The sequence below is a fragment of the Sorghum bicolor genome, chromosome 3 (assembly GCF_000003195.3).
Source record: "Sorghum bicolor cultivar BTx623 chromosome 3, Sorghum_bicolor_NCBIv3, whole genome shotgun sequence".
Classification (NCBI taxonomy): Eukaryota; Viridiplantae; Streptophyta; class Magnoliopsida; order Poales; family Poaceae; genus Sorghum; species Sorghum bicolor.
Window position 1 is genome coordinate 70,616,102 of NC_012872.2, and position 15,920 is coordinate 70,632,021.

The following is a 15,920-nucleotide window of genomic DNA, read 5'->3' on the forward strand; positions in this document are numbered from 1 at the left end:
TAAAAAAAATACTATTAATTGATAGAAAAAATACTGACTTATAAGAAGTGAACGGGCTCAAAAGTCGTGCGTGCGGATCGATTTAGCTCAAATTTCTAGTACCGAGTTATTGGTACCCTGAAATTGTGGAGTGGAGACACTCTTGAGGCTGAAATCAACTGACGTCCTACCTGACTACCTCCGCAGAATCTTGTGGAGTGGAGACACTCTTGAGGCAGAAATCAACTGACGTACTACCTGACTACCTCCACCACCGGTTTCAGTTGCTCCTCGCCAGTGCCTGAAAGGTGGCACCGGTCAGCAGATGAGCCTTCCTTTGCCTCCGGACTCCACCACCGCAGCTGTGACCGCGGGCACCTCATCACGCCGCTGTCCTACGCAACTTTTTTTTTTCTTGTTTAGTTTGTTTCCAAAACTTAAAATTTTTCAAAATTTTCTGTCACATTGAATCTTTCGACACATACATAGAGCACTAAATATAGACGAAAACAAAAACTAATTACATAATTTGTTTGTAATTTATGAGACAAATCTTTTAATCCTAGTTATTCTATAATTAGACAATATTTGTCACATATAAACGAAAGTGATATAGTGTTTATTTTCAAAAAAAAATTATAACTAAACAAGGCCAGCTAACGGACACGGAAAAGAAGGGGACGGCCGACGCTAGGAGAGGCGAGCAGGGCCTGTTTTGTTGTAAAAAAATTGCAAAATAGATTGTTTATACTTGACAAATATTATCTAATTATAAATTTACTAGTGTTAAAAAAATCGTCTAGTTTGTAAAAAAATTGCAAAATAGATTGTTTATACTTGACAAATATTATCTAATTATAAATTTACTAGTGTTAAAAAAATCGTCTAGTAAATTACAGACAAACTGTGTGATTAATTATTTTTTAATCTATATTTAATGTTTCACATATGTACCATAAGATTTAATGTGACGAGAAATCTGTAAAATTTTACAAAATTTAGAAGAAACTAAACAAGGGCCAAGTTGGCACCGAGGGTTACGACACTGCTCCTACGTAACAGCAGCACGCACGAGTCACGACGACGTTACAGACACTGATGAGGCGCCGGCGCGCAGCAGTGGGGGTGTGTGTGGAGACCGACCGGAGGAGAGAACGAAATCGCAACCGATACACAAGCTCCTCTTGTTGCTATTGCTATGTCGTCTATGGGAGCTCTAGTGCCTCAACTTTCGAAACCAAAGGCGTTGGTGGTGATATATCAGCTTTTTTCTTTTCTTTTCTAGCTTGGATAGCTTATCATCAGTGGAAAATTAGCCTCTCTTTTTTTTATGTTGACGAATCGGCATCGTGGCTTTCGCATCTTCGTTACCATGCCTGTCCATATATGCATCGCCGTATCGGCTATAAATGCAGCGTGTTGAGCCATGTCCCTCCTGGGTCGTGCAAGCTTAGCTCATTTGGAACCAGCAGGTGACAAGCAGAGATAGAGGAGCAATGGCTGGTTCGTCTTCAATGGACACTGAAGCTGCAGGCCAACAGCTCAAGCATGGCAGCGGCTACAGCATCCCGGCTACTGCTCATGCGGTGGACACAGGTACATGAACCGGCAATTGAAACATGCACTGAATTTTCTGACGCGATTCAGCTAAATCGTATTCGTAATTTCGTATGCTGGTTGTTGCCCGCGTGCAGACTCGTGGCAGCAGGTGGGCCTGCTGATGGTGATCGGCTTCAACTGCGCCTACGTGCTCAGCTTCTCCAACCTCATGATGGTGCCCCTGGGCTGGGCATGGGGCGTCGCCTGCCTGCTGCTCGTCGGCGCCGCCGCATGGTACGCCAACTGGCTCCTCGCCGGCCTCCATTTCGTCGACGGACAGAGGTTCATTCGCTACAGGGACCTCATGGGCTTCGTATTCGGTACGTACGCACCTAGCTAATTTGTCCATCATATACAGGCGGGCCGGGAGGAAATTTTGCAAAGCTACTCACTTAATTTCTGATTGTACGTCTGTGTTTGTTTTGTACTATATAAGTAGAACTTCTCCAACTTTACTCAAATTTATAGTTGGTAATAATAATTTCAGGACAAATAAATGTATTATTATCAATGCATATTTCAAGCGATTTGATTTAACGAAACTACTTTGATGTGCTACGTATATATAGGTATACTTGTCGTTAGTTAGACTAGTTTGACATAGGACGACAAAACTAAAACCTCATGTGTTTGTCTTTTTATACGCTTTGTTCTGAAGGGAGGAACATGTACTACATCACTTGGTTCCTGCAGTTCACCACTCTACTTCTGTGCAACATGGGCTTCATTCTACTAGGAGCAAGAGCACTCAAGGTAACTACAAACTATATCTGTCTGACCAGTGTATTCAGATATACTCTTATAGTTAAAATAAATACATATAGGAATCAGCAGCCAGCTTATATTAACCCCTCAGAACTACTCGTGGTTAATTATTAACCAGGCAATCAACAGCGAGTTTACCCACACCCCTGCCAGGCTGCAGTGGTTCGTCACCGCGACGGGATTCATCTACTTCGCCTTCGCCTACTTCGTGCCCACGATTTCTGCCATGAGGAACTGGCTCGCCACGTCGGCCGCGCTGACATTAGCTTACGACGTCGCTCTGCTGGCTATCCTCATCAGAGATGGTGACCGCCGCCGCCGTTAATCTCTTCCATTATCTATCCTATCCTATCCTATCCTATCTCGGTTGTTGCGAATTTGCGATCTGCGTTTGAATCCATTTATATTCGAGTATCGAGAGAACAAAATTAATTACCAGCTCTGCTGTCGTCGTTTTCTCGATAGGGAAATCGAACAAGCAGAAGGACTACAACGTCCATGGGACCCAAGCCGAGAAGGTGTTCAACGCGTTGGGCGCCGTCGCCGCCATCGTCGTCTGCAACACGTCCGGGCTGCTCCCGGAGATACAGTCGACGGTGCGGGAGCCGGCGGTGCGCGGCATGCGGCGGGCGCTGCTTCTGCAGTACACCGCCGGCGCCGCGGGGTACTACGGCATCAGCGTGGCGGGGTACTGGGCGTACGGGTCGGCGGTGTCGGAGTACCTCCCCAACGAGCTCGGCGGGCCAAGGTGGGCCGCCGTGCTCATCAACGCCACCGCCTTCCTGCAGAGCATCGTCTCCCAACACGTACGTACGCAGGATAGCTTCTTTAACTTCACGTACGTGCGCCGCCGATAGCTGACAAAGAGGCCGGTGCCGGTGGACGTGTTGCGCAGCTGTTCACGGTGCCGATCCACGAGGCGATGGACACGCGGCTGCAGCGGCTGGACGAGGGCATGTTCTCCCGGTACAACCTCACGCGACGCCTCTGCGCGCGGGGGCTCGTCTTCGGCTTCAACGTCTTCGTCACCGCGCTGTTCCCGTTCATGGGGGACTTCGTCAACCTCGTCGGCTCCTTCGCGCTCGTCCCGCTCACCTTCACGTTCCCTAGCATGGCCATCCTCAAGGTAACAACAACCTGCTGGCACATTATATATATAATATGCATGCAGAACGGGATACTTGCATTGAGTGATTAGTTTGATGGCACCATACACGTGTTGCAGATCAAAGGGAAGAGCGGCGGGAGATGTAACAGACTTTGGCATTGGGGGATCATCGTTTTCTCCTCGGTTCTCTGCGTCGCTACCACCGCCGCCGCCGTTCGTCTGATCTTCAACAATGCTAGGATCTACCACTTCTTCGCTGACATGTAGTAAGGAGTCCAAAAAACACGATTAGGTGATATTGCCACTTCTCAATTTTTTTTTTGTTTTGGTGAGGAATGAAAGGGTCACCTCATGTTTGGTAAGGACGACCACATGCATGATCAATAAGCATCATGTAGTCATCCTATCGAAATTTAGAAATGAGCTTATTGTGGTGGACCACCTCCTCAAAACAAAGATCTCTGTTCTTAATTAATGCGAGCTTAAAGACAACTCGTGAGGTGCTCTTTTAAACGCCACATGTGACGTACTCCACGTGCCTATTTCTTGCAAGTACCAAGAGAATGGTGTTAGAGTTATAAACATACGTACGTATCATGTCTCTAGCCTTTTGTCTCACACGTGTGTTACGTGGGCCTTAGAGTGGTATGCTTGACCCTAACTAATCTTATTGGGCTCTCAAGCTCATGCCTATATATATATATATATATATATGTAATCGCCCTCAAGTTTATTAATCAATTATTGTGTATTTAGTTCAATCTTGTATATGTACCATGCTTCCATGGTATATCACTAGAAGGTTCGCATCTACGACCTTATCACTTCTACTTAAACCTTAGACTATCGTCAATTCCTCGTAGTTACCATCACCGGTTTGTTGATGGGCTTGTAGATATGAACCATGGTAATTGTGTACCATTACTTTTGTGTTTTAAAATAATCTAATGCAACAACTGAACATGAAATATATCATCATAACACTTAAATCACAATACCTCTAATCATGTTTGTTTGGCATTTTAAACAAGTTTTAAAAATAACTTATTTACTTTTTACGTCCGAGTCAAGTGATTAGATGAAGTATCATTTTTGTTGTTGAAATTAACTTATTATCTAACAAAAGAAACGAAATAAAGAGGATTCAATGGTTCAACCACGCATACACCGGTGGTTTATGACTTATGAGTTTTCCCTTTCGTCTTTTTTTTGGCCTATGATAGAGTATATGATAGACATCTGGTAAGATTTAGCTATTACACATTATAAAAAAATCCAATATTCCCAGTATATTCTTACTCTCACATGGTATCAGAGTAATATCGTTCTTAAGCCATGCGCAGCATCCACTCACCACCTCAGGAAATGATCACATCTTTGCCGTCGCATTGGAATCCTAGTTTGGTTTCATGTCATTGACTTTATTTTGATCTCGGCTTATAGTTTTTGCTAGTAGTTTCAAGAGTGGATTCTTTTCCATTTTTTATCATAGATTATGTTGCATCGTTTTGTTGAGCATGCATACTTCGTTTCTAGAGTTTGCCCTTGACTCGACACCTCCATCACCTGGCAAATCAAAGTTAACTTGCAATGATGGGACCACAAACCATCTTACACTTAATGAAACACATGCCATTGCACGCTTTTGAAAAAAAATGATGGGACCACAAACAGGGCTACTGCCGAGGAAAACACATTATTAGTTTTGGTTCGGGGCCTAATTACAATTATGTGAGAAATGGAAAAAGATTGTGACCCAGGCTTTGAGAAACTGATGTGATTGTTTGCCTCTTTCAGATGGTCCTTTACTTTCAAAACTAGGATTTGATAAATTTGTAAACTTAATTTGTCTAGTTTATGGTGTTCAACTGTAATAAAGTGGTGTGATTCTTTATTTTTTTACATGAAGCTAGATGCTATTTCCCATTATCTACCTGAGGCCGAGCCAATTGCAAGGTGGGATAGGATGAGCTAACGATTTTGTTTTGCAATAGTGAACTTATAGATATATAATTTGTTGAAACTTTGATTACCACTCTATAGTTTTGTGCAGTTAATTATTTCTTTAGAAACAAAAGGAAAAAAGGTGTCCAATACTATTGGGGGTGAAATATATAACATTTTATTTAGCTTGGCCCTTAAGACCGTGGCGATACCAAAAGCAGGCTTGGATAAAAAAATTTCTGTTTGGAACGCAAGAATTTTACATGAATCATGCAAGAATTTCACATGAGTCAGTTCAATTTTGCAGAAAAAAAACAAAGGAACAGGAAAAAACCGTGTGTTCCAAACAGGGCAACAGTATTGGGCTTAAGTCGATTTCTGCCCACACTTGGGCCAAGGCCTCCAAGGTTCCAATGCAACTCGTGAGCGCGGCGCGGCTGCCAATCGTGCCCGGCCTACCCTTGCACACATTGCTCTCAAGCGTGCTATTACCGAGCGAGCCTAGCAGCACCCTATTTCTTCACGAGACTGTCGTTGTCGTTAATAACCTCCATGCTCAGACCATTGTTGTCCAGAACATTTGTTGGAGTCTAGTCCTCCGTTGTCCTCCATCTCACAACCCGCAACTTTAGCAAGTGGCCGGAGTGCTCTCATTTCCTTATCATCCTTGGCAATTCACCCTCAACGATCACTTTCTCGCGCCGACGACTTGATCTCATTCTTCCAGATTGGCTACACATAGCCTAGGATAAGCTTGGTTTCTTTACCAGCCTTGTCTCACTTTGCTTGCCTTACCTTGTCCAACCTTGCTAAGTTAAACGAGCCATTTTTGCCCTCCTGTGTTAGCAAGAAAAACCGTCCTGCCTTGAGGACGAGCATTGTTTGTTTAGCTATATAATTAATCATGGCTGGGACGCGGTTTGCAGACTTGGTAAGTCTGATGGTGCGTGATGCAGATCAACGAGGAGAACGGCGGGAGATAGAGCAGGATTTGGCACTGGGGCGTGTCATCTTGGTCGCCACACGGTAACGTCAGGGTTTACCACTACTTCTTCGCGGACATGTAACAAAGCCGAACGTGACACGCACTGCAACGAAACGGGTTCAAAGAAACTCGGGGGTTTCCCAACCCGCAGTGCCCTGGCCTCAAAACCATGCAGTGCCCCCATGCCATTGCCAGCTCGTAGTCGTGCAACAAATTCACGCCAGCTGACAGGGCTGTCGAGATCAAACTCTAAAATCTTTTTTTAAAAACATGATCAGAAGCACTAGCATATCAAGTAAGAACTCAAGAGAGCACCCATTGTTCCATGATGACCGTGCGCTCAAACATAGATGAAGCTACGAGGCTGCCCGAGCAGACTCGGAACACACCTACCAAGCACCATTTTTTCGATTCACCAAAAAATGCGGATTGAATTTTTTTTTTTTTTTACACAATTGCAAGCAAAGAACAAATCAACATATCTCGGGCAATACTAAAAGCACGGGCACAAATAAAGAATCCTCTAAATCTGACGTCAGAAGTCCAGATAGGCACGAATTCCGGTATGTACAACTAGAGTTGCAGGTTAGATAAGTAACCAAGGCACCAAGCTGAGTTGCGTGTCATGGCCCTACACGCAACTGTCTGCTCCACCACACCACAACTTTTTTGTGTTTTCCTCTTTTTTTCTTCTCGTTTATAATTTTTTTTTTGGCAAGCTGCAATTCGGATCATTCCTGGTGGATATGAATACCGGACAACCCTGAGCGATGCATCAACGGCCCCGCAATCCTCGGCTCCAATCGATCCATGCTGCTTGTCCCTGCAGTCCTTAGATCCAATCGATCTATAGAGTGCCGTTCCAGCGTTCCGATTGCAAATGGGACATGCTGTCCCGATCCTCTAGTGTGAACCAGGGTGGCTCCAGTATACCACCCATTGGCAATGATCCAAACCACTACTTGCTAGTATAGCTTTATCCTTGTAGTGATGGGAGTGCGACAGATTGGGCACGACTCGAGACTCTGTCCGCAGTCACAGCAAGTCTGCAAAGAATATCATTGTTAGATAAGTATATGAAGCTGACGTTTGAACACACTTCCATAACTGAAAATGACTCGTCCAACAAGGCACTAATCTATTTTAGCATCTTAAGAAAAACAGCACTGGCATACTAGTCCTCATAAGAAAAGGTGTAGATCAACTGTAACACAAGAAAAGACAGAAGTAGGTGATTCACCTGGTGTCCACAGCCAAACGCCATGTCTTTGGGGTTCACAAGGCAGATAGGACAGACCTAGAAGGCAGATACATGTTGATGGTCAGAGACAAATGCTGCAGAGATACCTCTAAGAGGCACATAACACAGAGATCAAGCAGAATAAAATATATTGTCTGGGCGCATGAAGTTGTACCTGGTTGTCATAAGTGGACGAGGGCGCGACTGGGGTGGCTGTATGTGGAGTTTCATAGTGAGGATAGGGTGATGCGGATGAAGAGCTCTGCGGGTAGGTGGTTGGTTTACTAAAGCTTTTAGATGAATAGGAATAAGCATCATAGCTTCCAGTAGGGGGAGGCAGAGGAACTCTATCAGGAGACTTGAAAGAGCGGCGACTGCTTGCAGCACATTGAGACAAGTCAGTAGGCAATTAGAATGAACAAATAATCAAAGCAAGAATGAGGATATGATTCAGGAAAAGAAAACATACCCTAAAATTCCTAATTCCACGGTTGCTTTATACTGTTGTGGTATCTCCATCAATGCTGAAAGAGCAAATGTAGCCTCTTTCCTTGATTGTGCCATGTTCTTGGACATTATCTCTGAAAAATTTACAAACTAGACAAGCAATAAATTCTCAATGTTAGGGAAACAGAATTCATCATACAAAAAACACAAAATGTTTAGTGGCACACTGGCATCAATCATCTCAGACATGAGCTATTAGGTTCCACGTCAACTTACTTGGAAATTGTCAAAAGCTCGAGCAGGAATGTTGTCATCAAATTCCTTCATCATGTCCCAGGGGCCATCACCAACTCCTACTAACACAATTGACAAAGGCAGTTCACTGCAGACAAAAGACAAAAGCTGAAACAATCAGAAGTGTTTCTGACACAGGAGGCCAGGAAAATTATGAAACATGATGATGCCGTAGCTCTAAGTAAATGTCAAGACACCATTTCAGTAAGAGTATTTTGAAACAAGGTAATGAAGGACATTTATGCGTGTGTTACCTAGCCTTCACAATGGCATCAACAGTCTTTTGCTCTTGCGAACTCAGCTGTCCAGATGCAGTATCTACACTCCTTGTAACCTGAACATAATATACAAATTAACAAGAGAGAACTATTCAGCCAAGCAATACACCAACGAATTACACAATAACAGCAAATGTGAACTATTCAGCCAAAGGTTGCTGTTGTCACTACCCACTACTGACTAGAGGACTCATACTTGCATACTAAGGGAAAAAGGGAGAGTACAAGTAAAAGGCATCAGAGAGAACACAATTCAAACAGATATAAATGCTTCATTTTAAGAACAAAATTCTATTTCTTTGTTGCATGTACCGACAAGCTAGATATGGGTAATGGCAATATACAGGTAAGAAAAAATGACTTAAAAAAGGATAGAGCATTCACAGCCATCAAATTAGTTGCATAACATCCCAACAAGAAGAGTTAACATGGTACCTGCCCATCTGCAATTATCAATAGGACGTGGTATTGCCCGCCACTTTGCTCCACAATGGTCATAGCCATCTCAATGATTGGTGCAAAGGACGTTGGTCCTGTTAAGAATTAGTGTAAACAAACGACGGAACATATGAACAATCCAATTATATGGATGAACAAGGCATAGCAGCTTACCAGCTAGGCGCAAATGTGGTACAAGTTCCCTATAACGATCAAGAGCTTCTTCGAATCCATTGCAAGGTCTCTCGTCAGGAGAGAAACAGAAGACGTCTTGATCATGTGTTGATGCTGAAAGAAAAAAGTGCATGGTGAATTAGGATTTAGAGACATTATCAAATAGTGTAACAAACAGTCAACCGTGAATGAAATCATTACCATCTCCAAATCCGAAACATGGAATCAAATTATCTTCATCAAATTTCGATAGTGTTCGCCCAATAATCGAGATGGCTTGTTCATACGGATTTGGTGTGTTACTAATGTGATGTAGACTACGCCCATGGAAAGAGAATTTGCCTGATAGAAGGAAAGAAAATCATTAGCATCAGGAGGTGAGGCATTTCATCAAACTGTATGGCAACCAAACAAACAAACAGTTAATAAGTGCTAACCTGTCCATTCATTGCTCTTTGTGAAATCAATGCCGACAATAAGATTTGATGATTCAAGTCCTGCTTGAGCTAGAGCATCAGTAACCTGCAAAAGGGAAAGGTTTGGTCTTCAGAAAGATAGTCCAGGGGTAGCATAACTGAAATGTTGCCAACCGAGCAACTCTAACCTAACACCACTACCCAAATGCCTTCAATATTGCCAAGTTGCCAACCTTACAAAAAAATATTGTCTATTCCTCCAATGAGCTGTGAGCACTAACCCTGCACTAACATCTACTTTCGTGTGCATGAATGAATCCTTCATGATTCATGAACAGTAATTGATGGTTGGCTAACAAATAGAACCACCATGTTCTATATCAGAATTTGCAGAGCCCCCATCGTCATCTTAAATCTTCCTTTGAAATTTTAATCGACTGCAGATTGAGAAACTACGAAGCACAGATCGGTCATGTTCCTTAAACTTCTCAGCAAGTAAGGAAAACAAGGGACCCCATAGATCCAAACAAGGCGTAAGCAAGCGAACGGGAAGTTCAAATCGAGCCGATCCACTGCTTCCACTGTAACTAAGATCCAAGACCCCGCTACGAATTACCAATGACATAGCAATCGCACGCGTACCTGGTCCACTGAGTGGTAGTCGTCGGCAATCCGCGAGTACCGCCGGTCCAGCTGCCGCGGCTTCGCGGCCTGCGGCGCCGGAGCAGCGGCAGCGGTGGGCTGGTACGCCGGGGCCGGGTACGGCGCGGCGTACCCTCCTCCCTGTTGTGACCCCGGCGCGCCGTAGTAGTCGGCGCGCGGGTCCTGGGCGTAGTACCCTCCCCCGGCGCCCCACTGCGCCGACGACTGCTGCTGGAAGGAGGGCTGGCGCCGCCCGTGTTTGCTCCCGTCTCGCGAGCTGTGGTTTCCCATGGCCGGCTCTCGGTGTGTGGGTGGGTGGGTCGCTCGGTCAAATGGATCCCGCGTGCAGCGGGCGAAGGAACACGAACAAGAAGCAGCAACCGCCCTCCTCCCTGGGAGTATTTCTACAGGAGTATAGGCGGCGGCGGCGAAGGAGACCAGATGTGGGAAAGCGGCTACCGACGTCGGACGCCGCCTTGCGAGATTGTAAGGAGAGGCGAAGGGCGGTGAGCTTCGTGTCTCCTTCCTCCGGCGACCGTCAGTCACGTTTGGATTTGGCACAGGCGGGGCCGCAGAGCCGCAGCCGCGCGCGCTGCTGAGCTGGTTGGCTAAGGCCTTGTTTAGTTTGAGAAAAAAATTTGGATTTTGCTACTGTAGCACTTTCGTTTGTTTGTGGCAAATATTATCCAATCATAGACTAACTAGGATCAAAAGATTCGTCTCGCGATTTACAGATAAACTGCGTAATTAGTTTTTATTTTCGTCTATATTTAATGCTTCATGCATGTGCCGCAAGATTCGATGTGACGGGGAATTTTGAAAATTTTTAGAAACTAAACAAGGCCTAAACGAGTTGGAACTCGCAAGAACTTTTTGTGGGGAAGTTGTTTTCACCGGGGAGATCACGGGCTGGACAAATTGGGGTTAATATATGACGTAGGGTGGGTCTGGGGCCACACGCCGGTTGTAGAAAGAGAAGGACGAAGCACTCGTGGACCTGCAGCCCAGCGTGGAAAAAGCTTCGGCCTTGGCCCCGCTGCGTATAACACGTGCAGAGAAAGGGAACTTTTTCCATCCTGTATATGTAGGATAACGGTTGCGTGGAAAGTACGAATCTTAATGCATCACGGCTTAGCGTCTTTTCAGCGAATTCTTTTGTGTATTTTCTGGTCACGGAGAGTTGGATGAGTAGCTAGCATCCATTGAGAGACATGATCCTTGGGAATTTGCCATGATTCCCTAGCAAAGTGTACTCATCCTGTCCCATGTTGATCTTTCACGTGGTTCAGTTCAATGATTGCGTGTTTGCATGGCATCGGATCCTTTTAAGAATCCGGTTGATCCATATCCATGTGCTACATGTCTTATTGGTGCTCACTCAATCTGTTTTCGTAGTAATTGTCTATTTGGATTCGTAATATATATACAAGCAATCTATATCTATATATCTAATATAATATTAGAATAATTATTCTTCTTTACCTTTTTACATGTTACCTTGTTCTATCACACGTCACTCTCTCTTTCTCTCTCTCGTGTAAATGTTTACTACTATCATCTACATGTTTTCAATAGTCCAAATCCAGCGCAAAAATAACATCTCCAATCTAAAACGGCAGCAACGGTCTCCTATTGAATCTGGACCAGAAGAGAGACGTGGTTATCTAGGTGATATATGAGAAGTTATACATTCCGTTATGAATATATTTGCTAGTATAGTATTAAGTATATGGTTATAATTAGAAGACATTTTGGACAGCGAAACCTGCTAATACAGGTCAAATTTCACTGTCTAAAATAATTTGAATATCACTTGATGTATTATATGAACTATAAATAATGCAACCCGGTAAGGTGACTGGTTTATGTATAATCATTTAGAGACGACTTGGGCCGGTATTGAGGCAAGTCTTTGTGTCTGCAGTAGTATTATATTAGTCTTCAAGTCTGTCAACCTACTTAATTTAGGTCAATGTACAATCTTAAACTTAAGTATGACAAGTAGGAGCACTGTTCTTTTTGTTGATGAGAGGAAACTAACCCCTAACTACTTGCATTTGGCCGTTTGATGTCACCTGTACCGAAGCAATGGTACGTCGTCAAGGGCACACGTATAGGAGTATTATTATACTATACTTCATCAACAGCGCGTTTTAGATAATTGTCCAATTAAGCGAATGACTGCAATGGTACGGCGGACACATATGTCATACTGCTGAAGTGCTGGTATGGATAGAATCAGTCAGAGGAGACTCAGGAGGTGTCCGATACGACACTGCGTACATTCAAAGATACAGCAATACCACCAGAAAGAGGGAATACTACGCGCTTATATACTTAGCCCGTAAGAAACTAGATAACGTGATGGAGTGAACATTTATGGATACAGCAATATCACCACCACCAGAAAAAGAGTTAGTACTACGCGCTTATACTTAAGAAATATTAGATAACGTGGTGGAGGAACATTTATGAGGTCAATTCCTCTTGTACTACGGTCCTATTGATCCAAGCAGTTCATATTAGCCGCTAATAATTAGCTCCTTCAATCCAAATAAGTCTAATTAGTAGCCTTTCACTACTTAAAATCAGTTAGCTAATTATTAGCAGCTAATAGATCCAAACATGACATAAGAGCTTAAGTAGTGTTTGGTTGATAGACAATATGAGATGGGATGAACCTATCTTGATTTTGAATAATGGGAGGGTTCTGTCTAGTGTTTTGGTTGAGAGAGACGAGAACATTCATGTCTGTTATTTGGTCAGGAAGTGGGATCAGACAGGCCTTGTTTAGTTCTCTAAAAATTTTGCAAAAATTTTCAGATTCCTTGTCACATCGAATCTTTAGACGTATGCATGGAGTATTAAATATAGATGAAAATAAAAACTAATTGCACAATTTGGTCGAAATTGACGAGACGAATCTTTTGAGCCTAGTTAGTTTATAATTGGACAATATTTGTCAAATACAAACGAAAGTGCTACTATTCCTATTTTGCAAATTTTTTTGAAAGTAAACAAGGCCACACACGGGGGCCATCTATCAACCTTTTCTTTTTTTTTTCTACTACCTTTCATCATCCTCTGTTCGCCCTCACGCGTAGAGCACTCATCCCATCTAGGAGAATGGTTTTGGAATATTTTTTGTGAACCAAATACCATCATCATCTAAGACATTTTCTTGAACCAAACACTTTGACAATTAGTGTTTAATCATAGACTAATTAGACTCAAAAGATTCGTCTCACAAATTATTTTTTGGCTACGTTTTTAGTTTTGTAAATAATATATATATTTAGCACTTTATGTATGTGTCCAAACACGGGAGTTAAAAAGAATCACAACAAAAGCAAACCAAACAAGGCCCTTAATTTTGTTGGCGAAGGAAATCCTCATGCTTCAACTTGAAGGGAGGATTTGTTTTTATCCGCTTGAATTCACTCAGTCAAACTGATAACTTAAATTTGCTATTAAATCACTTGCAATCACTAGGCTACATGCTCTTTCGTCTATACACCTTCAACAACTAATTGATGGTCTCGTCTGAAGAAGAACAGGTATTTAATGCTGCGTTAGGCTGGCCAGTTTTGCAGGTTGGAGAAGGAAACGACCCGGAAACTCCGATCCGCGGCTGATAAGTGCTGTATCGGAGGCAGTTGCTTGGCAGGCTTGCTGCCGCAGGATACACGTCCGTGGAAGCAACCTGAAAAGTGATGCGCCTTTGGGATCATACTCACACGGGTGGTGGGCGCCGCCGCGCCGGGCGGGCAACCCACCTGTGTGTGGCGCGGCGCAGACGACACGTGGTAGTCGCCGTCTCACCGGGCCGGGTTACGTGCCGTCGCGGTCGTCGCGCGCAACCCCCCACGTAGGCCACGACGCGCGCGCAAGGGGTGACGGCTGAAGTGTGTGGCTGATGACGGGTGAGGATGCAATCAGGATCACGCGGTCGCTTCTGCAGTTTGCACCAGAGACAGAGAGAGAGAGAGAGGGGTGGAGTCTCACCACGACCACGTCGCGAGGCGGCGCACGCGCTTGCCTCAACAAGTCCTCAAGTTGGATCCTCGGGCTCTAGAAGCCTGGCTGGATTATCTGGGTATCCGAGGCTTTTACTTCTTGTTTGTTTCCAGAGGGAGAGAAACGTTTGACACCGCCGCCTGAGGTAGACAGGTCCGGTCCCGTCAACGTGCTGCCTTATCTTCCAACGAAGCTTCTGAAGTTTCTGAGTAGTGAAATTGCCATTTCATCACCATCATATCTCAGCAACTTGCGATTGTCTGCTTGTGTAGATGGTCGTCCAAAAGAAAGAATGCGTTGACGCGCTTGTTGAGCCTGGTCCTGGACCCCAAAGCTTCTCAAGGGCGGAATTTTATGCGGCTACTTCCACGATTTTACGCGTATATACCTACTTTCTCGAGGATGATGTTACTTCAAAGCTAGGCTTCTGTCCCTTCTACTGGTTCTTGTTCTAGTCTTTCATATCTTTCACGGTTTGTTCACATGGTGCCCCTCAGCTATAAACACTTTGGTCTCTAGGTCCTGTTTGGATAGTCTTTTTTTGGTGATAGTTGGCTAAACTTTTGACAATATTTTTTGGCCTCTTGTTTAGTTCCCAAAAAATTTTGCAAAATTTTACAGATTTCCCGTCATTATCGAATCTTTAGACGTATGCATGAAGTATTAAATATAGACGAAAATAAAAACTAATTGCACAATTTGGTCGAAATTGACGAGACAAATCTTTTGAGTCTAGTTAGTCTATGATTGGATAATATTTATCAAATACAAATGAAATTACTACAGTGTCGATTTCCTAAAAATTTTTGAAACTAAACAAGGCCTTAGAACCTCAAGAGCTCAATAGTCTAAAGTTAGACCCTAGGATCTAAACAAGACCTAATTCGTGTTTCGGAATAGGTATGCTAAGTTCTTTTGTGGGTGATACATCTTGTTTTGGGTCTCAAACCCCTTTTAAATGTAACGGATATCTTTCATAATTGACACAAACAAAGGTATAGATCAAATAAGACGTTGTTATTAACAGGTGGGCAGGTGGCGTAGCCATTTGTGGACCTTATGGCTAGTTAGAGATGGGTTTTGGATAAATGCCGACTCAAATATCTTTTCCAGGTCTTATTCAAAGAACACATTGGCTACGATATTAATCATAGTTGCAAAGGTGTGATGAAATCAAGGATCGGTTCTCTCAAGTTTGTCAGGCGCTGCATGTATCAACGCCAAATCTAGCCTTTCTGGCTCTTTAAGACAATGGTTAGAGAATATCCATTAGTTTTCTTCGCCTCTTTTCTTTTGAGCTTTACAATAATATGTTTTCTTAAGTTTATCTGTCGATTTTACCAGTCATTCAATAATATTTCTCTCTCATAATAAATCAACGAATAATACTTTCAGCCATGACTTTGTAGCCAAGTGAACAAGTCAGACTCTTTGTAAGCACAGCTCGTGCACCCTATACTTCTTTTACTTCAATAAAGAGAAAAAATAGGTGGAGGATTCCCCCACCGAGCCCTTCAAAAAGTTTTGTCAGGTGCTTTTGCAAAAAAAAAAAGTTTGTCATAGTCAATTTAATGAAATTAATTTGATGTATGTT

At 43.4% G+C, this 15,920-nt stretch overlaps 2 protein-coding genes across 2 annotated transcripts; one reads left to right on the forward strand and one right to left on the reverse strand.

Annotated features, from left to right (window-relative positions):
* Positions 1,360-3,969, forward strand: LOC8078705 (proline transporter 1). Its single transcript, XM_002456768.2, has 7 exons — positions 1,360-1,575; positions 1,674-1,898; positions 2,237-2,331; positions 2,462-2,648; positions 2,809-3,149; positions 3,239-3,469; positions 3,569-3,969. The coding sequence occupies exons 1-7, from the start codon at positions 1,476-1,478 to the stop codon at positions 3,716-3,718; spliced, it is 1,329 nt and encodes a 442-aa protein (XP_002456813.1). The 5' UTR covers positions 1,360-1,475; the 3' UTR covers positions 3,719-3,969.
* LOC8078706 (E3 ubiquitin-protein ligase RGLG2) lies at positions 6,728-10,885 on the reverse strand. Its single transcript, XM_002458908.2, has 11 exons — positions 10,310-10,885; positions 9,689-9,773; positions 9,453-9,593; positions 9,252-9,365; positions 9,075-9,172; positions 8,616-8,695; positions 8,344-8,449; positions 8,090-8,217; positions 7,796-7,994; positions 7,621-7,677; positions 6,728-7,426 (listed from the first exon to the last, which is right to left on the reverse strand). Exons 1-11 carry the CDS (start codon positions 10,598-10,600, stop codon positions 7,346-7,348), a joined length of 1,380 nt encoding a protein of 459 aa, XP_002458953.1. The 5' UTR covers positions 10,601-10,885; the 3' UTR covers positions 6,728-7,345.

Bases quoted from the DNA above. Each gene is read 5' to 3' on its own strand.
- LOC8078705 (XM_002456768.2), top strand. From the start codon at position 1,476: ATGGCTGGTTCGTCTTCAATGGACACTGAAGCTGCAGGCCAACAGCTC. The intron at 2,332-2,461 runs GTAACTACAAAC...ATTATTAACCAG, and splicing joins TAGGAGCAAGAGCACTCAAG to GCAATCAACAGCGAGTTTAC. The intron at 3,470-3,568 runs GTAACAACAACC...CACGTGTTGCAG, and splicing joins CTAGCATGGCCATCCTCAAG to ATCAAAGGGAAGAGCGGCGG.
- LOC8078706 (XM_002458908.2), bottom strand. From the start codon at position 10,600: ATGGGAAACCACAGCTCGCGAGACGGGAGCAAACACGGGCGGCGCCAG. The intron at 8,696-9,074 runs GTACCATGTTAA...TATTATGTTCAG, and splicing joins TGATAATTGCAGATGGGCAG to GTTACAAGGAGTGTAGATAC. The intron at 8,218-8,343 runs GTAAGTTGACGT...TTGCTTGTCTAG, and splicing joins GAGCTTTTGACAATTTCCAA to TTTGTAAATTTTTCAGAGAT.